Source organism: Drosophila rhopaloa, unplaced genomic scaffold (genome assembly GCF_018152115.1).
Source record: "Drosophila rhopaloa isolate 14029-0021.01 unplaced genomic scaffold, ASM1815211v1 contig_2, whole genome shotgun sequence".
Classification (NCBI taxonomy): domain Eukaryota; kingdom Metazoa; phylum Arthropoda; class Insecta; order Diptera; family Drosophilidae; genus Drosophila; species Drosophila rhopaloa.
In genome coordinates this window covers 7734763-7759696 of record NW_025335083.1, presented here as the reverse complement: position 1 = coordinate 7759696, position 24934 = coordinate 7734763, and the positions used below count along the sequence as shown (strand labels likewise).

The 24934-nt window shown below is 33.5% G+C and overlaps 6 protein-coding genes and 1 long non-coding RNA gene across 11 annotated transcripts; all 7 read right to left on the bottom strand.

The window, feature by feature from the left end:
- Window positions 1-713: 713 nt before the first annotated feature.
- On the bottom strand, window positions 714-5128 carry LOC108049812 (heart- and neural crest derivatives-expressed protein 2). The gene is made up of 4 exons (XM_044459948.1): window positions 4924-5128; window positions 4506-4702; window positions 4147-4302; window positions 714-888 (listed from the first exon to the last, which is right to left on the bottom strand). The coding sequence occupies exons 1-4, from the start codon at window positions 5012-5014 to the stop codon at window positions 808-810; spliced, it is 525 nt and encodes a 174-aa protein (XP_044315883.1). The 5' UTR covers window positions 5015-5128; the 3' UTR covers window positions 714-807.
- A 2819-nt stretch (window positions 5129-7947) lies between these two features.
- LOC108053228 (ubiquitin carboxyl-terminal hydrolase CYLD) lies at window positions 7948-12517 on the bottom strand. 4 transcript variants are annotated; one of them, XM_044459648.1, is made up of 11 exons: window positions 12420-12517; window positions 11729-11905; window positions 11457-11674; window positions 10112-10343; window positions 9663-9838; window positions 9440-9594; window positions 9168-9386; window positions 8876-9110; window positions 8675-8816; window positions 8416-8612; window positions 7948-8195 (listed from the first exon to the last, which is right to left on the bottom strand). In XM_044459648.1, the coding sequence occupies exons 2-11, from the start codon at window positions 11887-11889 to the stop codon at window positions 8002-8004; spliced, it is 1929 nt and encodes a 642-aa protein (XP_044315583.1). In that variant the 5' UTR covers window positions 11890-11905; window positions 12420-12517; the 3' UTR covers window positions 7948-8001. The 4 variants fall into 4 exon arrangements, with proteins under 4 accessions (XP_044315583.1, XP_044315584.1, XP_044315585.1 ...); XM_044459649.1 differs by having other exon boundaries at window positions 12403-12516; XM_044459650.1 differs by lacking the exons at window positions 11457-11674; window positions 11729-11905; window positions 12420-12517 and adding an exon at window positions 10474-10687.
- Window positions 12518-13030: 513 nt separating this feature from the next.
- LOC108053230 lies at window positions 13031-14604 on the bottom strand. Its single transcript, XM_017135834.2, has 2 exons — window positions 14527-14604; window positions 13031-14449 (listed from the first exon to the last, which is right to left on the bottom strand). Exons 1-2 carry the CDS (start codon window positions 14536-14538, stop codon window positions 13031-13033), a joined length of 1431 nt encoding a protein of 476 aa, XP_016991323.2. The 5' UTR covers window positions 14539-14604.
- A 633-nt stretch (window positions 14605-15237) lies between these two features.
- On the bottom strand, window positions 15238-16640 carry LOC108053227 (outer mitochondrial transmembrane helix translocase). The gene is made up of 2 exons (XM_017135828.2): window positions 16375-16640; window positions 15238-16308 (listed from the first exon to the last, which is right to left on the bottom strand). The coding sequence occupies exons 1-2, from the start codon at window positions 16554-16556 to the stop codon at window positions 15381-15383; spliced, it is 1110 nt and encodes a 369-aa protein (XP_016991317.2). The 5' UTR covers window positions 16557-16640; the 3' UTR covers window positions 15238-15380.
- Window positions 16641-17595: 955 nt separating this feature from the next.
- LOC108053233 (phenoloxidase-activating factor 2-like) lies at window positions 17596-20472 on the bottom strand. The gene is made up of 4 exons (XM_017135836.2): window positions 20352-20472; window positions 18759-19116; window positions 18439-18691; window positions 17596-18388 (listed from the first exon to the last, which is right to left on the bottom strand). The coding sequence occupies exons 1-4, from the start codon at window positions 20354-20356 to the stop codon at window positions 17781-17783; spliced, it is 1224 nt and encodes a 407-aa protein (XP_016991325.2). The 5' UTR covers window positions 20357-20472; the 3' UTR covers window positions 17596-17780.
- Window positions 20473-20597: 125 nt separating this feature from the next.
- LOC108053232 (phenoloxidase-activating factor 2) lies at window positions 20598-23176 on the bottom strand. The gene is made up of 4 exons (XM_017135835.2): window positions 23068-23176; window positions 21647-22004; window positions 21327-21579; window positions 20598-21275 (listed from the first exon to the last, which is right to left on the bottom strand). The coding sequence occupies exons 1-4, from the start codon at window positions 23070-23072 to the stop codon at window positions 20668-20670; spliced, it is 1224 nt and encodes a 407-aa protein (XP_016991324.2). The 5' UTR covers window positions 23073-23176; the 3' UTR covers window positions 20598-20667.
- A 483-nt stretch (window positions 23177-23659) lies between these two features.
- Window positions 23660-24604, bottom strand: LOC108053231. Of its 2 annotated transcripts, none has more exons than XR_001769681.2 (3): window positions 24511-24604; window positions 24351-24456; window positions 23660-23749 (listed from the first exon to the last, which is right to left on the bottom strand). It is a non-coding gene; the product is annotated as an uncharacterized LOC108053231 (long non-coding RNA). The 2 variants fall into 2 exon arrangements; XR_001769682.2 differs by having other exon boundaries at window positions 24351-24448.
- Between the last annotated feature and the right edge of the window lie 330 nt (window positions 24605-24934).

The following is a 24934-nucleotide window of genomic DNA, read 5'->3' as shown; positions in this document are numbered from 1 at the left end:
ATACAACGAAGGACACCATTACTGTTAATCGATAGCTACCTCATTAAAAAAATCGAGTCTGTGGACAAAATACCCGGTTATTTTTAAACGAAAAATCGATTAAGCTTCAAAAACTGTATCGATATACAATAAACATTGACAAATCAATTTGTTATTATATCCAAAGCAAAGTCGTATAGTGGTGGCAATTTGTTTTTTAGGGGAATATCTGGATCTTTCATAAAACTGATGTTCAATATTTTTGTTCTTATCGATTTTTGATCGAAATAGCTTTTGAATAATTTAGTGTTGCAGCTGGCTCGTTTCCAAATATTCCTTCATTATTTACGCAAGTCAACAAAAAAAACACAGACACTCGGTATGGGCTTACACCTGATGTTTACTTCTGCTGTTTTTTTATGTGTATATAAAAAATGTATTATCTAGGTCAGGAGCAGCACAATCAATGATAAAACGTATGCATTTTTATAAATATTGTCAAAGAACGAAATAATTACTCTTTTTAGGTTTTTATTGTATCACTTACTCACTTCTCACCTCACATAACTTGTTATGATTAACTCAAAAACTTAATATTTTAGAAACTCAAATATACAAAAATTAATCCCATAAGGTCTGTAGGGGTCCCACATACCGATTTTCCTAATGTACGTAGGAATATTATGAGAAAAAAAGGGAAAAGCCTTGAAGTTAAAAAAAGTACAACAATTAAATATGGATTCTGGCTGCACGATTTATTTTATAATTTCTTTTATTTTAGTTAATATATTTATATTGCAATACATCATTTAAAAAAAGTAACGAAGTCTAATTATGTTCTGGAATAAGTTCCGATGCCCAAACATCTTGTGGCCAACCTGTTCGGCCCTTAGTCGACATGGGAACATTCTGAAAAAAATGATCAGTCGAGTTATTAAATAAATGGATTTTATATTAGCATAATACAAAATTTAAACAAAATTTGTAAAGTTAAATAATAATTGTCTCTGAGAAAAGAAGGCGAAGACATCGCTTAAGATCGAAACCATCTATTTTGAGAATTCCTTGTGTTTGATAAGTCCTATCCCTATTTTGGCATAGTATTTAGTAAAATACATTTCGACTAACCGAAGCTAGCTTAATTTTGGGTTTTATAAAAATAGTATGTGTCTTAAACGATACACTCAAAGTTTAAAACTCTGGATTTTCCAAATTCTATGCTCTGTTAGTCACAACTTCAAATTTGTATTTTAATACGGCTACAAAATTCCCGCACAGAAATACACCTGTTTAATATTTCTGAAATTTCTCAAGTGTTATTTCTATCCGAAGGAAAGCGATATTTAGGCATGTTGTAGTAGTCAGTTAATGCCAGTAAATGGTTGGCTAATAAATAATTCAAATAGTATAATACAAGATATACAATTTTTTGTATATTTCAGAAATAATATAAAATATATAAAAATCTGCCACAGGAATGATTGAAAAATGTATAAAAAACGTTAAAACTTCATTGATCTTAAAAATATTTTTCTGTTCTGCAGATTTAAAAAAAAAATAAAAGCTTGATAAATCAAACTCCATAATAGCTATTAAACTAACAATTTCTATAATATCAAATTATTTCCATATATTTTAGATATATATACATATGTTAGATATGTAGCTTTAATTGAAACGAACTGGCGGGTACATAACGCGCTCTATCTGTTTATGTATTTCATAGTTTCTTTTTTGTTTACAACTTGCACCCACAAATAGACAATTAAGAAGTAAACAAGAAAGTAACACGTGCACGGAAGCACTATAGAAACACTTCATTATTTTATTTAGAAATGTAGTTCAGATCTTATTGTGTTTGTAATGCGCGCATAAAGACAACATCCACCGAAACTCACATTGGAAAATCTTTTGTAAAATTTAATGAGTTCTTAAGATATAGTTTTAACATTCTATTTAATATGTAGTATTTTTTAACCAAAACATTAAGCTTAGTTTTTAAACACTAACATTCCATACATTTTTTAGTTTAAAATCTAATTTCAGCTTGTCATGAAAAGGATAAAACTGGCTTAAAGTGTTTCATAAAAAAGTAATTTACAAACGACGAGAAAAATGTTAGATCAGAAAAGTTGAAATCTGATTCCACTCAGTCGATTAATCGAAAAAAGCTTTTGATTTTCTACCTTTTCCTTTATTTGTTTATGTTTTGTCAATTAGAAAACATAAATGTAAAAAAAGTTAATTTCGAATTATGAAAAGATAATCCTTAATTTAATATCTTAATGCTTACAGTACCAAAACATACAAATGAATCTATAAGACTCGGATGATTTACTTTGTTTCACCACGCCAAGTTTGTCTGCATTTCCAACAAGTAATTGCCGAAAAAAGTGCGGACAAAGCACTTGATTAATCAAAACCTTAATGGAATATACATTTTTTGAAACAGCACTTAGGCACTCGCCTCTTACATTCATATCTATTACCAGATTGCCCTATTAAATTAATGTTTCAAGCAATCACCCCCACTTTTGTTTTCTGATGGCGGCGGCCGTACAGCATGGATTCCCAATTACGCCTGCATGTGTCTGCGGTTTATCACTTCCTAAATTGCATAATAAAGTACAACTTACAACCGGTCACTGGTCTTACATGTCGAATCTCAATGTTTGAAGCAGAACATGGCACTGCACTTCCATTAGGAAAATACAATCGTGTTTTCACTTGCGGATTACAAAGGGGATATTTATCTTGCTCCTAGCTTGCCAATGGTTTCAGAACTAAAAATGTAATTTTATAAAGTCAAGTGCTTTTATTCCGTCGAATAAACAAACAATTGAGATTGTATATCCCAGCGGACCAAAGAAGTTCTGGCGGGGGAATGGAAATATCTTGGGTACCATGAAAAGAAAAATTCCGAGAAGATACCTCAATAAGATTAAAAAACATACTCAATCGATAGAGACAACATTCTTAAAATTAACAAGAAAGGAAAGCTAACTTCGGACGGAGCCGAAGTTGATATACCCTTGCAGAATATTCTGTAAATTATATTCTTCAAAATTATTCATTTGATGCATTCTTAATACTCATAAAAAGTCCCAACTTCCTAATTTTAAAAATACCAAAGTTATGGCATTTCCAATCGTTCAGTTATATGGCAGCTATAAGATATAGTCGGCCGATCCTTATGGAATTTGGTAGGTCGGATTGATTTGCCAAATATAACACCCATAGAAAATCCCAACTTCCTAACTTTACAAACACCAAAGTTATGGCATTTCCGATCAATCAGTTATATGGCAGCTATAAGATATAGTCGGCCGATCCTTATGAAATTTGGTAGGTCGGATTGATTGGCCAAATATAAAGCCCATAGAAAATTCCAACTTCCTAACTTTACAAACACCAAAGTTATGGCATTTCCGATCAATCAGTTATATGGCAGCTATAGGATATAGTCGGCCGATCCCGGCCGTTCCGACTTATATACTGCGTGCAAAGGAAAGAAGGGTGTGTGCAAAGTTTCAATTCGATAGCTTTAAAACTGAGAGACTAGTTTGCGTAGAAACAGACAGACGGACATGGCTATATCAACTCAGGAGGTGATCCTGATCAAGAATATATATACTTTATAGGGTCGGAGATGTCTCCTTCACTGCGTTGCACACTTTTGACCAAAATTATAATACCCTCTGCAAGGGTATAATAACAGACGATACGCCCCTATGAAACGATAAGCTTTGTTTATCTTAATTTCTGTATGTAAAAATGATCGCAACTACATTGATTTGAGATTATGTAAGCTGAGAAAATATTACAAAAAATGCTACCTTATAGTAAAACCAAAGACCAACATAATAAGATTATATTGGTCTTTGATAAAACATTGGGATGGTTGCCAATCAATTTACGAAAACTACAAAATATTTATAAAATTCCATTTGGGTCTATAGTTTTATTTCTTTGAGTAAAAGTTGTACAAGATACTTGCCGTCGGACAAAATACACAACTAAATTATATGAAATGAAAATACAAAAGCGGCGGAAAAAAATCGTAATGTCTTATTTTCTTAAATATACCTTTTAATTTAATTTCTGTTTAAAAGATTGTAATAAAAAATAAAAACTAATTTAGTAGCTCAATAAATTCAATTTTCTTACTTGAATCTCTGACTTTAAACAGAGTTTCTTTTCGCTACAAATCTTACGGCTGACCGGCTTAAGCTCTGCTCGAAATCCGCATTTTGGGTCCTGATCTCCATGAACAACATTATATAAGTAGTTTATGTACGAAATGGCCAACTTCAGTGTTTTAATCTGTTAAGTAAACCAAATATACAGACACAAATTTTCTTTAAAGCTGTTTAAACATTTCATCTATTTATTATCAGTATTTCAGAATTAATTTTAATAATTTTGCAAACTGTTTTTAATTGATTTATTTTTATATATTTATTTAATAGACTTTATTGAAATGTTTCAAATAACTTAATTTAATCCATTTCCGGCGGTAAAATTACCTTTGATAATTTAGTATCTGTAGGAACATTTGGAATCTTTTCTCGGAGGTAGGAGAATGCGTTGTTTATGCTTTGTGTTCGCCTTCTCTCCTTTTTATTAGCTGTATTTCGTTTCTTAACAATCCGAGTACTCGAAGTTGGCACATAACCTATGTGATTTGTGTTAAATATCTGTTGCTGAACTTGACTTTCAGAGTCTGAAAGAATTAGCAGATTCAATAATAATTATTATTTACGAAAAGATATATAAATTCGTTTTATTGCAAATGTCTCACAGTTACACGTTTGAGGTCACAATAGTCATATTCGTAATTAAAAATATTAATATACAAGCAAGTGCCAGAGATTATGTAACAGAATGTGATTTTATTTATTGAGTTTACTGCCACTAAGTACAAACAATAAGGTAAAGAATTACCTTTTATGTCGAACAGTGCAGATCCATTATATACAGAGTTATAATACATTGTTGAATAGTCACGCCCTAAGGCTTCGGAATTTTTAAACATTTTTTTAATTAAATCTTCGTAAATTAAAAACCAAAATTTCACGGGTAAAGATCTGCATTTTCGCTTGTAATACGGAATATAAAACTCGTCGATGCTGGCTGAGAAGTAACTGAAAATCGCTTTCAGTTGTTGAATGAACTAGAGTTGTGTGCCAGCATCTGGATATCCTCCCCCAAAATCCACCAATGGCATAAGTTGTCTTTTTGTATTATCTCCGCCGACCAATAGTAAGCACTTTCAGATATGTCTGTATATGTAAATGTTCCTGTGTATCTGTGTGTATTTCATTATTTATCCGGGATAATGCCTTGCAGGGTTGAGTGCTCTGTTCTTTTGTAATTTTTATTCAGTTTTCAATCAGCTCTCTTGCCAGTTTAGCAAAACATTACTTTAACAAGTAAAGCCCACATTTTGGATTTTTTAATTTTTGGTTGGAGTTTGAAAAATCAATTTGTCTTCGACAATATTAAGTATTAAAACTAAAATTTGTTGCAAAAATAATTTGTTTTATTGCACAAAACAAATAAAATTTGAGTTTTTCAGATTTTACAAAATTTTAACACAACACAAATTAATAGACATTTATATTAACAAGATAAGATAAGCAAACTTTAAGTCGAAGTTGTAATAATAATTTAATTTTCTTTAAAACGAATATATATAGATTTTTATGCATACATATATGATTGAAAGCAAAGAAGATGAGTCTTTTTCAAATATATATTTTTTCTTTCAGTCGTTTCGGTTAGCTACTTGATAAGCAAAATATTATTTTTTTTTTGTTTGAAAAAAACATAAATATTTTCAGTTTTATAATTATATATGTATGTTTTTTTACGGCCCACCGCTTGCCTAACCTACAGAGGGGGCACGATTCGCGAGTTTTACCAGTTCGTTTCGCTTATATATAATAGTGCAATACAAAGAAGACTTTTGGAAAAATTTGATGCAGATAGCTTTAAAACTGAGAGACTAGTTTGCGTAAAATCCGACGGACATGAATTTTTTTAGAGATTACTCCTTTGCTAATTTAATATTTTCGTGATTGGTCTAAAATTTGAGTTCTTCATTCTATTTAATCAATATACCATTGGTATTAGTTTTTAACAAGAATGGAATAAAACTTTGGCAATCCGAATTGAAAATTAAATATTCAACATTTCGATTTCGATGCTTAAAAACAATGAAGCTAGGTCCGATTGTGATAATAGTAAAACAGCAATTCTGAAATCATTAAAAATTACTATATCTCGGAGTATATGTGTATAATTTAATTTCTATTATTCCGATTTTTATAAAACTATATGTTAAGAAACAACAATGTTATAATTTTATTTCCCTTTTTTTCGAGTTTTTTATTCAAAAATTCCAAAATACTAACACTAATTTGGTGCTAAATAAGATAAAATTAATGCTTTTAAGATTGGCAAAGAGTCGGTAGTAGATATAATATGGTATATTCTATTATAGTCATTACACAGGACTTGAACAAGTAAATAAATAATGTAAAGAGAAGTGGGCCAAAGTGGATCACTCGTGGTACTCCTGAAATAATTTGGATCAAACTAGCGATAGAGCTTTTAAAGAGGACTGTTTTTGTTTTACCACTTAGATAACTAAAGATCCATGTTAGAAGATCACATGGAAACTCTAATAAGTCTAGCTTTAATACGAGAAGCGAGTGATTAACGGTATCAAACGCTTTACTAAAATCGTTGGAAACTAAGTAAGTCCGAAAGTTATTGCTAAAACTATTTTTTACAAAGGACGTTAACTTTAAGAGGTTTGTCGTCGTAGACCTTCGCCTAATAAGTCCATGTTGACACGCAGAAATAATCTATCTTCAAAGATGTTACAACTGGCGGGTAATACCGCTCTCAAAAACTAAAAATTAATTAAAAGACTGGATAAAGGAAAGGTGCTTCGCATAAATTGGGAACTCAGATGGTGGTAGAATATATGAACAAGTATTATTTATATAAATACTGGGAAACGATAATAGTATACCTAGGAATTCTATGTTATAAATTCTTCCAATAGTTAGTAATTCAGACGAGAGGTTTGAGTAAAGCAATCATCGTTTGGACTGACGATCAAGCCTGTAAATTGTGTACTTACCCGGAAAAATTTCGGAGCTTAGAATCTCCGGCTTTAACCAGTTTCCTGTATATGAAAAGGAAAAACGATTCGAGTACAAGGAATACCAATTTTGAATTATGATACTTTCTCAGCATATCATATGATGAAATTAAGGTCAGGGGCACCCGAACACATGTAACCACTCCTCTTATCTATGGCAACGCGAACCAGGACCGAATAGACAAGACACTTGGCATGATAAACTTTATCTCATGTATGACAAGCAATACTCTGCTGTCCAGCCGAGTTGTAGTTTTTGAGTGAACATAATGACATCAGTCGATTAACTTGAATATTTGTGTACCCTAGCGTATTAGAATTCCAGTCAAAAGCTTGCAACGCAGTGATGGGCACATTTCCGACCCCATAAAGTATATATATTTTTGATCAGCATCACCAGGCGAGTCGATCCGGCCATGCACGTCTGTCCGTTTCAAAACAACCTTGTCCTTCAGTTTTAAAGCTATTTGAACAAACTTAGCAAAAAGTATTATTTCTGTTGCAGGTTGTAAATAAGCTCCAATCGAGATAATATTGGAAATAAAATTTCAGAATTAAGGTATTACTTTTATAAAAGTCGGACGACTATATCATATAGCTGCAAGTATATATAAATTTTGGTTTGCCGAAGTTTGCTTCCGTTCTTGACTTAAAAGAGTTCGCATAAAATTTATTTTTTATACGAATGGTTTAAGCTAAACTATACGTATATAGTTAAATTAAACCAATAATGGGGACCTTAATTGTAGCTGACTGAAACCCCAATATCTCTACACAATTAAAATCCATGAAACTTGTGACTTTTACAAAAATGTTATTGTATCCATGTTTACTATAGATAAATTTGTCTAATGGTACATCATAATATCTGTGCTTTGGTACAGACACATATAGGCATCGCAAAAAATACGCTTAGCGTGTTCAGGTAATTCTTTATCATTCGTTGAAGTTTCATTTATAGATCGTGCGCCTTCATCCGAGAGCCAATGTGTTAATTCTGGTACACACGTAATTTCAGGTATATTGTATCCATTCTGTTCACCTGAAATAATATTTAAAAAAATATATTTAGCTAGGTCATTAAACACTATAAAATGAAGTTATAAATTTATTGGAAAAAAAACCAGATGAAACTTGAGTAGATTGTAGGCTATTTTAATAGAGAACCAATATATAATGCAAAGGTGAAAAATATAAGTGAATGTCCTTGGACAGCATAATGTGATCACAAATTATCGAGGAACAGAGCTTATGCAGCTTACCTTTTCTGTCAGCCATTGAATCGAAAAAACACCATGGTGCATCAGGTCCGGAACCAGACTTAACGAAAGCCACATAATGAGACGTTTCTATGCAAACAACAGCAAATAATTCCATGTACAATCGCGGGACAACCATGTGCTCGGCCATAATTCTAAATTCTTTCGGACTGAAGATCTTTTTCGACACATGATTAGTTCTGAAAATAAAAGATTATTTTTTAAAGTTTTTAAAAGTATTTTCTTAATAAAATCACCAAACCTTTTGATGTGAGAGTGAAAAGTTTCAAGACATTTGGGACAAAACGCGGTACATTCAAGTCCTGATCCAGTTTGCAGGCTTGCAAAGCACTCACGGCATTCATACTCAGCAAGTTTTCCACAAAGCGAGCATTGTCGAGGAGCTAAAATGAGTCGATCTTAACATTAAGAATCCAAATGCCAAGTAATTGTGTAAACTTACAATTCTCAATGATGTCTGTTACATCCAGTACTTGCGATGGCAATATTCTTGGATACATCTTAAAATTTTTTCCAAAACGAGGCATTTGGATGATAAAACAAGAAGGAACCTCTTTTAGCTTTATTTCCGAAGAGTGGAAGCTTTGTTCAAACAGTTGCTGAACACTTGGTAACTTTAACTTTTCATCCTTCTCCACAAATAGTTGGTAGAAATAAGAATCTTGCCCCGAGCTTAGCTAAAAAAATATTGTAATTTTGTAGTATATATATGTACGTAAAAATATATTTAGCACCTTTAAAAATGGTTCAACTCGCATAATTTGTGAGAGTAAGCTATTTAGGAACTCTTCAGGATCTTTCTCCTCGCAGGTAAGACCGCTAACAGAACTAAGCTGATCCAGTAGCTCCCGAAGTTTCATTACTCGATCAGATCGCACAAAAACGTTTTTTCGCAATGGGTTGACAATTTCATCGCGCAAAACCTTTTGGACTTCACTGTAATTACGAATGTCCTGTCGGATGCATAATAAATTACCAGTACTAGGTTGAAATTTAAAGATCTTACTTGTGGTCCCGGATGTCTGTACAGAATTGAATCAAAAACACTGGTGAACGTAAACATCGAAAATAGGGTTGCATCAAGATAGCAGGAGTTATGATGTCCTTGTATTCCCTTAAACTTTCCGCAAATGTTTGCAAGCTCCTCAGAGCTGTGCATCTCTACAAAACAATTCAAATTCTGTAAGTATTCTTATTTACTTAAATAATCTGTGATGTAAATAGCTTACCCAATGGCGGAACCGAACCGTAAATAGCGGGACAGTCAGCGACGCCAAATTTCTTAGCCTGGTTATTGGAAGCTCTACTTGCAGGAATACTGTTATCTACATCAGCGAACCGTCGGTCAGCAGTACATCTGTTGGCTGATACAAACACAGCTCGACCCTCATGGCAAGTGAATAAGCTTAAATAATATAGAAAACAAAACACAGTTTTTTAGTATACATCTATTAAAGTAAGTAAAAGTTCAAAAGTTGCATTACAATGGGCCAATTAGTCATTTAAAGCAATAATTTAATTATTTAACATGTCAAATTACATTTACATTTAAAGTAAACAAATCTTTTTAAAATCATTTCTAATCTTTAAGAGCTTTTTGATTTTATAATATATGTATTTTTACATATGAACCAATAATTGTTATGGGATGTAGCTAATGTTATAAATAATATCATACCGAACACCATTATGCTTTCCATCTGATGTCAAAACATTCTTCAAATTGGATTCGTCTTCAGCCTCTATTCCAACGAGCACGTTTTTCGGTGTCCCAGGCGGGATGCCAATCCATCTAATAACGCCGTACAGGTCTTCACACACTGCAGAGCTCGAAACTTCTACCAGGGAACCAATAGCTAACTCTGTTCCTGGTATTTCATTCAGAGGCTGGTAATCAGCAATTGTAAAACCTAAAATGAATAGAAAATATTTATTTGTTTCAAAATCGACTTATACAACAAGCTTCCTCATAAACGCAAAATAAAATTTATAACATTAAATATTTGCGAAATCGTGCTATGATTTCGTAATCAAACGTACCCGGCTCTTTGGGCCTGTAATTCGGAGAATAAAATTCCAGCACAGTTAATGGGATATTGTTGTGAATATCTGACTCAGAAGACAATGCTTTCTGGTAAAGATTCATTTTCCAAAATTGCACAACACAGTTTCTTCAATAAATGTAATATTTTTCAGAAGTTGAGACCTGACAAAGTTCAATATAAATAAAACTCCTCAACAAACTGCATGTATCAACACAGAGCACTGGCATTTTACGTGATCGTAAATAGAATATATGTATTTGTATGTATTTGCCGGCGATCTATAAATAAATACACATTTTCTGTCTGTGATGTTTTGCAATATAGCAGTTTGAACAAGGGACTTACAAAAAACTGTAATATCTTGGCTATTATAGTTTCAAGAATAACTATTTTGTAAGTAAAATTGCTCGAGTGGTTTTAGTGACCGTATAGTGATCGTATAATATTGATAATTAAACATAAATAACATTCTAAAATTCGCAAGTTGTTTTGAAAAAAAAGTTTGTATATAAAAATATGTTTGTAAATGTTTTTAATACCTTTACAACTGTAATAAAAACATTGTATTTTTTTCTTTTTTGAATACTATAGAATGGAGCATTTTCTAGATCAAAATGTAACAATCAGTTTTTGTAAGATTATGGAGATATTTTAAATTTCTAAACAGACATTCTCGAGGCCCCTTTGCCGACACCAAAATTACAAAAAGACTACAAGTTTACGACTATAAAATCATTTTAGTGTTTAAAAGTAAAAGCAGTTTTAAAACTTATGAGAAAACAAATAGGTCCCTTAGATAACAAAATTGAATAAATTAATATAAGTAGTATAAGTAATTCATAAATCGATTGCTTATTTTAGAAGTGTGTTCCATGAACTGTAAACTATCAAAGATTACTTTGGTGAAACTTATTTAAAAATTAAAAAAAACACAGGAATACGTTCCTAAATTTGAATTAAACAAATAAATAATCTTACGTAAAGGTTCCTCTGTTTCTATTTTTGTTAAAATGGGGGAAGCTGCTTTTAAATTTGAGTCTTCGCAAGTGGTAGGTTCCGTAACTGTTTTGCTTTTGTTGTTTAAAATCATAGCAGCCACACCTGCACGTTTGGGCCAATTGGATCCAAGAATGTCGGCCAAATCCACATCCTCGTGATAGTTATTTTCGACAGAACCACGATTGGTATCGCTGTTTCTAATATTGAAAGTTATTTAGTTATATATAATTAATACTATCAGTGCGACTTACTTTAATATTCCATTCTTTCTGTTAGGAATCTTTTTCGAGTAAACTTGGGTCTTGTGTTCGCTCTCGTTGGATAGTTCAAAGTTCTCCAGTGAGTCTCCAAATCTATTAGTAATGGTCAACTTTTTTTCTTTTTCTGCTTCATGATCGGATTTGGAATTCATTATTTCCAACTAAAGGCTAAAAAATAATTTGATAATTAAAAAAACGCCATATTTACAAAAAATAAATTGGTCAAAAGCGGCTTGTTTCAGTAGAGTTCTATGGGCACTATTTGTGTGGCAAAGAATGAACAACCTACGTTTAAACATTTAAATGTACTTTGTAAGTTAAACCGAAATCAGCCTTGATTATTGATGTAAGTGCATTTGTTTGCATTCAGTTACAAACAAATGTATGTATGCATGTATGTACTCTACATCAGGTTGCTCTAAAATCAAATTTAATTAACATGCATTATTTCCAGACTAAATTGCGCGCACAAATCGTGCTTAAAGATGAAGACAAATCAAGAAACATGAAATTACTATTACTATTCCTCCACAGTTTTCGTTTATTGATAAAAACAATGACACACAACATCGCCAGTACATCGCTTTGCGAAGATGGGTGCCGACCGGATTTCGCATTGACCAATTCATTTTTTACCAAACTTTATAATATTATTAGTTCCAAACCGATATTTTTAACATACAAATTATAAGTTTGTTATTTCCGTGAATTTTATTTTAGTATTTATACAATTTGTGTCTTTTAGAATGCGATTGGAATGAATTCAGGATATCGGTATCGATTTCACGGCAGTTGGCAATTCACATTGAGGGTGTTCCTTTAAAGAAGATTGTTGTTTAATATTTCTTAGTTGAAAATATTTTTTATGAATGAACCAAATGAAAAAGAATCAATAAAATTTAATTATTTGTCTCTTAAATCTATTTTTTTCCCAGGGTATTAAAATCACTTATTTATTGTTTCTAAGATTATGATTCGTTTACCAAATTAGAACATCATGATTCATTAACGATTTACATACTTTTATATAATACTATAATTTATTAGCAAAGAATATAATATTATACTCTAATAATTATTCTATTGTAAGGGGTAGTTGAGAGTTCAAATAGGCCCAGTCTCAGTCCATTGAGATATTTATAAAATAAATATTCTAATTGCAAAGAAAAATTATTAATTGGTGTTTAAAAAATATACAATGAGGAACATTTTTGATTTCCGAAAATTTTTTTAATAGCATAACTGGGCACAGGTCCTTGCAATTTTGGTTTAGGTCTACAGCTAATTCGCCTTTTACTTCTGAGCTATCTCTGCCGCTGTCGATGGAACTTGTAACTCCATATTTATAGCATTTTGAAAGGCCATTGGTTGCAGCTGAACAAATTGGAATGGCATGGAAAAGGGAATCCCGCGGAAGGCATTAGAAGATTCCTGCGGACTTAAGTCTAAATTTGAACTATTTAGAAATTCTGGAGCTGAGTTGGCGGCTTCCAAATCTTTTCCCGTAATATTAAAATGGTTAGTGGGGCCCACAAGTTTCAGAGAAACTGCATCACGTCCAGAAGAAGTTGGTTCAATATTACTTTTGGTTACGTATTCGTGATTATATTGCGGCGGTATTGCATTTCGATAGTCTTCTATCCTGGGAGGATGTTCCAGCTCTTTGGATTTGTATACCCTGTTATAGTAATTGGATGAAGGCAGGGAAGAAGGTTCATGTTCTCTTGGCGGCGGATGATCAAGTTCCATGTTAAATTTAAACTCTTCAGCACGGGGATAGTTTTCAAAAGGTGACGGCTCGAATTTATATGGCTCACTGGATCGAATGTAAATGGGAACCTTGCGTTCTACCTCAACTTTAAAGGGAACTGGAACTTTCTTCTCGACTGGAACTTTGATTTCCACCGGATACGGAACTGTCCGAAGAACGGGATATGGTTTCGGAACATGAACTATTTTTTCAACTATTTTCTCGACTACATACGGTTTTGGTACATGAACCGGTTTTGGAATGTGAATCACCTTCTCAACGATTTTTTCGATTGGTACGTGAATTATTTTCTCAACCGTAACATTCACCAGCTTTGGAACATGAACGATCTTTTCCACAATTTTCTCAATGGGTACGTGCACAACCTTTTCCACGGGGTAAGGTTGTGGAACGGTTTTTATCATTTCCTTAATGTGATTGTGATGATGGTGGTGATGGTGATGTTTAATCTTAACTCTCATCCGCTTTCCATCCTTACTCGAATGATCTTTTACGTTTTCGTGGAGGATTGATTGTGTTCCGATTTGCTCAGAGGCTTGGTACTGTCCATCATCCTCTTCTATGTGCTCATGAATTTCTTCAAATGTATGATAATGCTTACTCTCCGAATTATTATCGGAGTAATTGTGACCAACATTTTTCCTTCTAGCATTTGACGGCTTATATTTTATTTTGTGTTTTGTTATTTTTTCGGATGGCGATTGATATGTTTTCACACCCCGTTTTAAAGTAATGTTTCGATCAGCGTCTCGATTATAACGTTGCATTTCCATTTTTTCCGGCCTTCTTCCACTACTGTGCATTGATACTTTTCCAAACTCAGGATAGCTCCAATCATGACTTTCAACATTACTGCTTTTATTTACAGCATATGAATCGCTTCTCACGGCATTTCCTAAAATTATTAAAGCTGTATACAAGTATCCAGGAAACAAAATTATCTGTAATAGAAAAACATGTAAGTAAGGAATATTTTATAAAACCCCAAACTGTTTTTGAAATATTGTGTTTAGCTTACCATTGAGTTCATCCTTTAAAATTTATACTGTCTCGCTTAGATTTGTGATGTTGCTTGTTGAACGCCTTTAACAGAAATGATTTTTTCGCCAGTCCAAGAAAGTATTTATATAAACATGAAACATAATTAAAAATGTAAAAAAGTTATAATACTTACACTAAACATTGTATACACTATTTTTTAAAAAAGATCACTGTTAAATACCAAAAAAAAAAATATGCATCCAAATTATCAAAGTTTTTTTTTTTAATTATTTTAATACTAATAAAATATTACATTTATTATTTTTAATATGATTTTTACTTTTCATGTATTTGTGCTACGTTATAAAACTTGCTCTCTTCACTTTGCCGCAAAATTTTAAAACGATTAACATACCTCTTAAAAAGGGCATAAAACAGCACAAGACTACTTATATTTTTACGATTCAAAGCCCGCGATCGCGTGATGGAAGTTTAAAATGTATTTGTACGAGTGTACAAGTGCAATATTTTAATAAATGTTTGAAATTTCTCTAGGTGAATATTTCGTATATGTAGTAATTAAAGTGCATTGAGCTTTAATTTACGGAAATGCTATACATTGCGTAATTTCCTGCAGTATCCGATGCAGTTTGCAACAGTACATAAACTGCATTTTCCGGAAACCCATTTTTGATTAAAGAACAGGGTTAAGTAATTTCCCAATTTCAACCAAAAAACATTATTGAAATAATTTTTACGAACTTTTTTTACTCTTTATGCAACTTCTCCATATTAAGTAAGATCATTCCATTACACACAAAGATCAAACAAAATATTATTAGACATACGTGTTATGGATATATTGACTGTATAAAATCAACAAAAGTGAACTTAGTCTAACTCGATTCTATTCTCTAAAAATAGGCTTCCCGTGTGCATTTTAGACTCCTTAATTTTTAAGTGTGAGTTTAGCAAATCATCCATGGTGATGTTAACGTTATTTCGGTCCAGGGCTTCACCGGATTGGTCACTCGCCACGATAAGCTGCCGCATCCTGAAAACTGATGCATTGCGACACATTTCTCTCAGGTCTGAGCCTGAGAAGCCATTCGTGAGCTTAGACAAACGATTCAAGTCAACATCTTGGCTTATTTCTTCCGATTGCAGTATTAATTTAAGGATGTCGTTTCGCTGTGTCTCGGAAGGGAGGCCAATGTGGAACTGGGCTGGCATGCGGCGGACAATGGCCTTATCCAAATCCTGAGGCCTGTTTGTGGCGCCCATCACAATCACCGTTGAGTTGGAATTCGTACTGAGGCCATCCCACAGCATCATGAACTGGGTTTTCATCATAGCGGTGGCCTCGTGGTCGTTCAAGTTCCGGGATCGCAGAAAGGAATCGATTTCGTCAATAAAAATAATGCATGGCTCGATTTTCGCAGCAAGGGAAAAGACGGCGGAAGTCAGTTTCTGGGATTCCCCGTACCATTTATCGGTGAGAATGGCGACGTCCAAGTTGATAAAGCGCATTCCCGCCTCCTTTGCCGTGGCCTTGGCTATTAGCGTTTTTCCGCAACCAGGCGGTCCGTGGAGAAGAACGCCTTTCGGCGCTTGCCAAAGCTTTGAGCGCTTGAAGAGATCCTTGTGCTGGACAGGCAGAACCACTGATTCTCGGAGCTCTTGAATGACAGAATCCAGACCTGCGATATCGGTCCAACTGACTGTTATGTCGGCGGGAACAACCAAATGTGACGCAATCATTAACTCATAGTCGTTGAATTCCTGTGGGTTCAGTTTGAACCCGTCTTTCTCGGCCAGTCTGCAACACAAGATATACGTTTAGTTAGGCCATCAATTCGGTTTCTTATCTAAAACTATTAAACACCTCTTCAACTGCTCTTCTGCTAAGATTTTAGCTTTTTTCTTATTTTTACTAGTCGGGTCCATCTGGTTCATCATCCATTTCACCGAATAATATGTTATCAGTGAAGCCACAGACAGACGAATCAGGACTTGGAACATTTGTCCTTTGCTTAGCTCGACTCCTCCAAAGCCGAAATTATCCATGTTTCAGCTGAAATTCTATCGAAGTAAGAGGGTTTCAACAAATCTGATTTTTTTGTTCTTCTTCTTTCCATGCACTGGACGCCAGTGTGACCATGTACAATAAAACAGTATGAAAAAGAAAGAGGGTGTTCAATTGTAAAATAAATGTTTCTTTCCCATTATTCCAGCCATTAAATATCAATTTTAGTGTCCCAAAGTTTATTAAGGGGTTATCCGGGTCTTGACACTTCAAAAAATTCATTTTTTTCAAACTTTTTTATATAATAGTACAAAGTTACAGGAATGTTGTCTGAAAATTTCAAGTCGATCGAAGCAAAACTGTAGGAATGGGAGAAATTTAAAGCCCAGCGCGTCGAACGTCACAACGGGCAATTCGGAATCTGGCGTCGAGCAGATGCGGCACTTTAAACGCGTTTTTCTCAAAACCACTTTTTTGAAGTGGGTAGTCACGATTTCTCAAAAACTATGGCACCGATCAACTTCTGCTTTTGCACACTTCTTTTAGACATAATTCTCTTGTCCTTAACGGAGGGATTTTTAAAATGTTTAATTACAACTAATTTTATAAGCCAAAATATGGCCAACATTTACGTAAAATATAATACTTTTTATGAAAAGCGCTAAAAAAAAATTCAATTTTTAAATTTAAAAAAAAATGGCTCGTAGAGGACAAGCGAGACACATACACTATCAGAATAAATTTGGTTTTTTGATTGCAGATAAAAATTGACGGAGATATTTTGCCTACCGCAAGGACACAATGTTTTATGGGGTCAAGTTCAAACCTGCCTCTACGGCTCAATTTTAAAAAATTTTGGTTCAAACTTTTACGCAATGTTGGTCAAACCATAAACATTAATGCACAATAAATTAAATTTTTGAAATTGTCGTAAGATCTTTTAAAAAAAATTCACGAAAATAGGCTTTTTTCGTGCTTCAAGACCCGGATAACCCCCTAAAGCAGATATCATTATTAAGTATAAGCAATTAAATTTCTAATAATCAGGTTGTTATATTAACCGCATTTGAAAATAAAATATTTAAAACTCAAAACATAAAATATGTGATATTATTTCATTAATATTTAAATCTCTAAACACAATATATTTGATATACGATCTTGAGTTGCTTAAAACCTTAACTTTTTTAATATGTAATATTATTTCATTAATATTATGTTTTGTTCAATTGATAAAAAAGTAGAAATTAATATTACAACTTGTTTTAGGGAGTATAGTATTTGGGGTCAATACCCCATATTTTTAGTTTGGCGTCAATCCATGGACGAAGTTTGGCAACGCTGGCATACACTCCGGGGATGTTTTCTTCTCCACAACCGACTCCCCAGGCAACAATACCAGCTGACTTAAATCGATCCTTTTGGCCCTTAATCGGGCATACTAAAGGGGATCCGCCATCGCCCTTGCACGTATCCTTATCCTTTTCTCCACCAGCGCAAATGAAGCTGTCGTGGAGATTGAAGTGCCTTCCGAGGCGGGTTTCGCGCAAGTTCGTCTGGCACTGTTCCTCCGGCACCACGGGCATATCCACCTTCTTCAGGATAACTTGGTATTCTCCGTCTTTGCCGAACTTGTTTTTGCCCCAACCAGTTGCATAACAACGTTCGAAATCGAAGTTATCACCCAGATTGGGCAGGCAAACAGGTTGGATGTTCATTTGGGAGGTAAATGGGCTTTCCAGTAACATAACTGCCACATCGTTATAAAGGGCTCCTTTGTTAAACTGTTCATGATAAACTATATTCTTGACATAGCGGTCCTCATGAGGTATGATTTCATTCGTTGTTTGAGTATCCCATTCGCCAGCTCTCACTGAAATCAAAAGATAAAGATAAAATATCTTAAAGGTGACATTTACTTACCAACAATGGAACTTGGCTGTTTGTTTCGAACACAATGAGCTGCAGTCAAAACCACATTTGGAGCTATCAAAGCACCTCCGCATTCGTAGAAGCTACGTTGGCCATCTTCTCGAAGAATTGCTAGCATCCAAGGGAATTCCCCGAATTCGGTCTCCTGGTTTTCAGCCCCGGTAATTTTAAATCCCACGCCGTTGGAATTTTTATATCCACAGCCTTCGGGAATTTCGGATATTGGGAATATTGGATCGGGTCTCTTAATAATAAAATTGGGATTGTTGTAATTTAATAAGCTACTATTACCCATAGTTTATACAGTATACCTTATTTGGAATATCACAGCATAAATCCAAATAGTTTTTGCACTCTGATCCCGAATCGATTCGAATATCAATTGTACCTTCGCCACTGGTGTTAATCGTGCCATTTGCACACAACCAACGAGGTACACATTCTTTTTGATCACCGCATGACTGATATTGGGCAGATCCTGATCCTGATCCGGAGTCTTTTGGGTTGACAACAGGAGCAACAGAACTGCCTATTGGGGCTTGTGTGGTGGAACTGGGGGTTTCATCGGTTTTGAAGATGTCATTAATCAAGTCCTTCAATGAAGAGTCCTGCGCTCCAGAAGTGAATATACAGGCACATATTACAAGGCAATTGAATAATATCATATTACTGAAAAACAGGATATGAAAATAATAAATAATAAATTTAAGTCAAACAATAAAAAAGTAAACTTCGGCAAGCCGAATAATAAAATTGAACAATAGCTTCTTTGTTCAATTTCAATAATATGGGCATTGCTATCGAAATAAAAGCTTAAGTATCGGCGGTATAACAAATTTTATAGTTGGAAAATCGCACTTAGCTTGGTAAATGGAAAATATCCCAAACAGAATGACATATTTTATTGAACAAAGCAGATACGGAAGTTAAGAGTTCATCCAATAATGCAAATAGTAATGAGATCAATTTGGGGATGCATTCTTCTATTTCACTATTTCCCTATCTGATCAAAATATACATATATATTTATCGATACATTCTTTTCTTAAATATATGAACTCCTATTTTAATTAAGCAGTGATGTCGTAATTAAAACTAATAACCATTGAAATAATCGTTCATATTTTCATGTAGTTATCGAAAGATTTTGACCGAATAAACATACAAATAAATGTGCTTACAAGTTTAGACTGTCTTAAAAAGTTGTCAGAGTGACCCCTCACATATAATTGCATCTAATTTACCTTCATAAAAAGTTGGCTTGGAATAAAAATTAAATTTCATAATAATAAAATTATAGACAATCGCACACAAAATCTTTCATTATATGTATATATGTACATAAAAGATGCACGACTGAACAATGATTAACATAAGTTTTTCGAGAATAAAATAGACAAGCAACTGGTTTGTGTAATAATGGCACGTTATAAAATGTATATTTACATATGTACATAAGACCGCAATATTTTCTATACTGTATTCATTGAACTTTAATATCTGCGAAATTAGGTACACTAAATGTGGGGACCCGCTTTTACTATGTTTTTCTGCATTTAAAGCACGCCAGGATATTTTTGGAGGGAGTCTTAGGGACAGCGCATTGGATTCAATGCTTATCACATATCACATATTAACTGACATAACACGTCGCATGAGTCATTTTTAGGGAAACCTGGAGGCCATTGCGCGACATTTAAAGTAAAACCTTTTGGTTTTCGAATACATTTATTGCGCTCCAAAATCTATCACATTAAACGAAGTTAGGAATTTTATTTTACATCTATTCAAAATGCATGTTACCGTATATAACATTTACTGGGAAGATATTTATAAATACAAATTTTGAACACTAGTTTTTACATTATTTTTATTTTTTCGTTTTTATTTATTATAAAACTTACCTCATCAATGAAACCTTTTTATTGCGACAAGGTAGCGAAAGGTTCGGAAGGGAATAAAGAAAATACTCAACTGATTTGCTTTGATTTCTGAATCAATCTTAAGTTTCGGCTGGCGATCTTTGCTACCGACAAAAAGCTTTAAGCTGCTTTAAAACAAAGTTCGCAGCTTTACACACTGAAAAACATTTGTATCAATTGGAAACTTCAAAAGCTGAAAAACCATTTAAAATAAAATACAAATAAGTGTCATTATTTATAAAAAAAGTAGTTCTTAAGCCACTTTACGTTATTCATTTTCAAATGTTACATCTTTCTCTTAGGGTGTATAGTATTTGGGGTCAATATTCCATATTTTTAGTTTGGCGTCTATCCATGTACGAAGTTTGGCAACGCTGGCATACACTCCGGGGATGTTTTCTTCTCCACAGCCGATTCCCCAGGCAACAATACCAGCTGACTTAAACCGCCCCTTTTGGCCTTTAATGGGGCATACTAAAGGAGATCCTCCATCGCCCTTGCACGTATCCTTATCCTTTTCTCCACCAGCGCAAATGAAGCTGTCGTGCAAAATGAAGTGCTTTCCGAGGCGGGTTTCGCGCAAGTTCGTCTGGCACTGTTGCTCCGGCACTACGGGCATATCCACCTTTTTCAGGATAACTTGGTATTCTCCGTCTTTGCCGAACTTGTTTTTGCCCCAACCAGTTGCATAACAACGTTCGAAATCGAAGTTATCACCCAGATTGGGCAGGCAAACAGGTTGGATGTTCATTTGGGAGGTAAATGGGCTTTCCAGTAACATAACTGCCACATCGTTATAAAGGGCTCCTTTGTTAAACTGTTCATGATAAACTATTTCCTTGACATATCGGTCCTCATGTGGTATGATTTCATTCTTTGTTTGAGTATCCCATTCGCCAGCTCTCACTGAAATCATTAGATCAACATTTGGAAATCTTGAGAATAATATTTACTTACCAACAATGGAACTTGGCTGTTTGTTATGAACACAATGAGCTGCAGTCAAAACCACATTTGGAGCTATCAAAGCTCCTCCACATTCATACAAGTTAAGTGGGCCGTCTTCTCGAAGAATTGCTAGCATCCAAGGGAATTCCCCGAACTCCGCTTCCTGGTTTACAGCTCCGGTGATTTTAAATCCCACGCCGTTGGGATTTTGATATCCGCAGCCTTCGGGATTTTCGCGTATTGGGAATATCGGGTCAGGTCTCTTAATAATGAAATTGGAATTGTTGTAATTTAATAAGCTACTATTACCCATATTTTGTACAGTATACCTTATTTGGAATATCACAGCATAGATCCAAATAGTTTTTGCACTGTGAGCCCGAATCGATTCGAATATCAATTATACCTTCGCCGCTGGTGTTAATCGTGTCATTTGCACACAGCCAACGAGGTACACATTCTTTTTGATCACCGCATGACTGATATTGGGCAGATCCTGTTCCTGATCCGGAGTCTTTTGGGCTGACAACAGGAGCAACAGAACTGCCTATTGGGGCTTGTGTGGTGGAACTGGGGGTTTCATCGGTTTTGAAGATGTCCGCAATCAAGTTGTCCAATGAAGTGTCCTGCGCTCCGCAAGTAAATATGCAGGCGCATATTACAAGCCAATTAATAAATATCATATTACTGGAAAACAAAATATGCTAAATAATTACATATATGAAATTTAGGTCAAAAAGCTCATTTAAATGAAGACAAGTTCAGTGATGTAACGGCGAATGTTATTGCTGGAATATCGCACTTAACACAATAAATGGAAATCCCCCGAACAGAATGACACATTTTATTGGATAAAACAGATACGGAACTTAAGCTTGCATCCATTACTGCTTTCTCCTCATAAAAGTATAAATTCATTATCTTATCAACTTGGCTTGGCTTTCTTTTCTGTATTTTAATATTAAACTATGGGAACATCAAAAAATATGGGTCACCAACATATATGTATATGTATTTATATTATTTTAAATATGTACATATTAAGCGATTACATATGTATATCTCGCTCTTGTGTCCATAAACTTTCAAGCATTAAAATTAGTTCAGGCGATAAGAAATCCATGTATTTACGGTATTACTTTTAAATGTGTTTAGGTTGGGTACATTTTTAATGCCAATAAACCCAATAACCATCCTAATTTGAACTTATTTATTTAAAAGTAATGCAATCGCGAAAAAATATATTTTACAAATGTAAATAAAAATGTATGTACATACAAGTTTAACCCATCCTAAAATATAGTCAGAAGCCCTTATAACATGATCACTTGGAATAACAATTAATTTAATTTTCTCACAAGTATAAAAACCATAGTAATAAATCTGTTTAGGGGACCACAAAAAAACTTTTAATTAAATACCATGACTTTAATGTTAGCAATAAGTTTTTTGCGAAATAAAATAGACAAATAACTGGTTTCAGTTTCAAGTAAAAATGACACATGATAACATTTATATATACATATGAACACTCTTATGTATGTGCTTTTAAATGTACTAAAGACAGAGATATTTTCTATACTTTATTCATTGAACTTTAACATCTCACAGATTAAATACACTTAATAAACATACATATGTATGTATATGTATATTCATGGCACATGTTACTAAACATAATAATGGAAAGACATTAATTAGTACACAAATAAAAATTAAATTATAAGTTTTTTTTTATAATAATACGTACCTCATCAATAAAATTTATTTATTGTAAATAGGTAGCGGAAGGTTCGGAAAGCAATGAAGAAAATACTCAACTGATTTGATTTCTTATTCAATCTGTTGTTTGAGCTAGCGATCTTCGCTTTCGACGAGAAGCTTTAAAGCTGGTTCAAAATGAAGTTCTCAGGTATTACACAGTGAAAAATATTTTTATGCTGGAAATGCTGGAGATCACTTAAAAAGAATTAATTGTTTTTTTTTTTAGGTATACGAAAATTGTTTGAATTAGATATAGAAATCGACCATTGGCTCCAGAAAATGAAAACATATCTGCAATAAGGGGACCCCTTATTATTTTTCGTCAGTTCTATAAGGGGTTAACCCTATCCAATTTTTCGAAAAATGGCTTTGCAGAAAAGTGACCAAAAACGTGCACTTCTAAGCCCATAACTTTTCTTACAGACTTCGAATTACAATGTGGCTTATCTCAAAATGAGTTGAATTCTCTAAAAATCTGTATGGGGACCCCCATTCTCGATTTTAAATTTTGACGATTTTTAATGGGCTGGAAAATGTGAAATAATTTGATTTATTTATTTTTTATTGCATCCATTTATTTGAAGACTTAAATAATAAGAAAAAAATTTAACATACAAATAAAAGCTCTTATTTTCGTCGGCGCTTGGGATTTAAGCTCACTGGAACATCTGAAAACAAAAATTACAACGGGATTAGGAAGAGTATATGTATGGCTATGGCATGAACTAGGATTTTTAAATTCGGACAAAAATTAAAAAAATGGCGGACCTTTGAAATTTTTTTTTTTTAATCGCCTTCTTTTCAGCCACAAATCAAGGTAAAAAGTAAAGAATGTCTTCGCCGATTTGATTTATCCTAGTTCATGTATAGCTATATATGCATAGAAAAACGTACTAAAATTTGAAACCGATTGGAATAATAGTTTTTTAGTAATCTCTTACGCCAGTCCTTAAAATACTGTTTCGAGAAAAACGCGTTTAAAGTTTTGAGAAGCTCTCGCCGTCGTCTGACGCTTCCACAACAAATCGGCTATATCTTCAAAAGTTTTTGTAATTTTCACTTGAAATTTTAAAGGATCATTCTTGAATAGTTATAGTTAAAAAAAAAAACGATTTTTTGAAACCGAGAATGGGGGGATCCCCTTATTATGTGAATTATTAAATAGAATTTTCTGTTCTGTAGGATAACCTCTGAGAATTATGACCTTTTCGCATTTTAAAATAATTTAAGTGCATTTTAAGTTTTATTTATTATAATAATAGTACATACTCAGTTAAATCCTTGATGCACTGCATCCGGTCAAAGTAAGATGGTATCACTGTGAGCCTTCTGCAACCGCTCCCCAATCACGCACATACATATATGATCTGGAGTTCTAATTTATATTTGTAAATTACTATGTTAATTTATAATAATATAATTTACGTACCTTAAGAGGTCCTTGATCCTACATCCTGGTGACAATACAACTCAGATTGTACAACCATGGGTCATCTGAATCCACTCAAGAAACACACACTCACACTTTCAGACATCCGAGTGAACTAATTTATGAGCTGCCACAACCCATAGGTCGTAATTTTTTGGCTAGAACTGGTTGGGAATTATAATTCCGAGGGAGAGGAAAAATTAACTTTGACGATGACGGGGCCAGTTTTACATTTTGTTAACATTACAATAGCATACATTGATATTATCTAAAATTTACCAAGTGTTATGTTGACTGTTAATTGTTAATTGCTTATTTATGATTAATGATTGTTGATTAGTAATTGTTGATTGTAAATTGTTGATAGTTGATTGTTGATTATTGACTGTTGCTTGTTTATTGTTGAAAGTTGATAATTGATTGT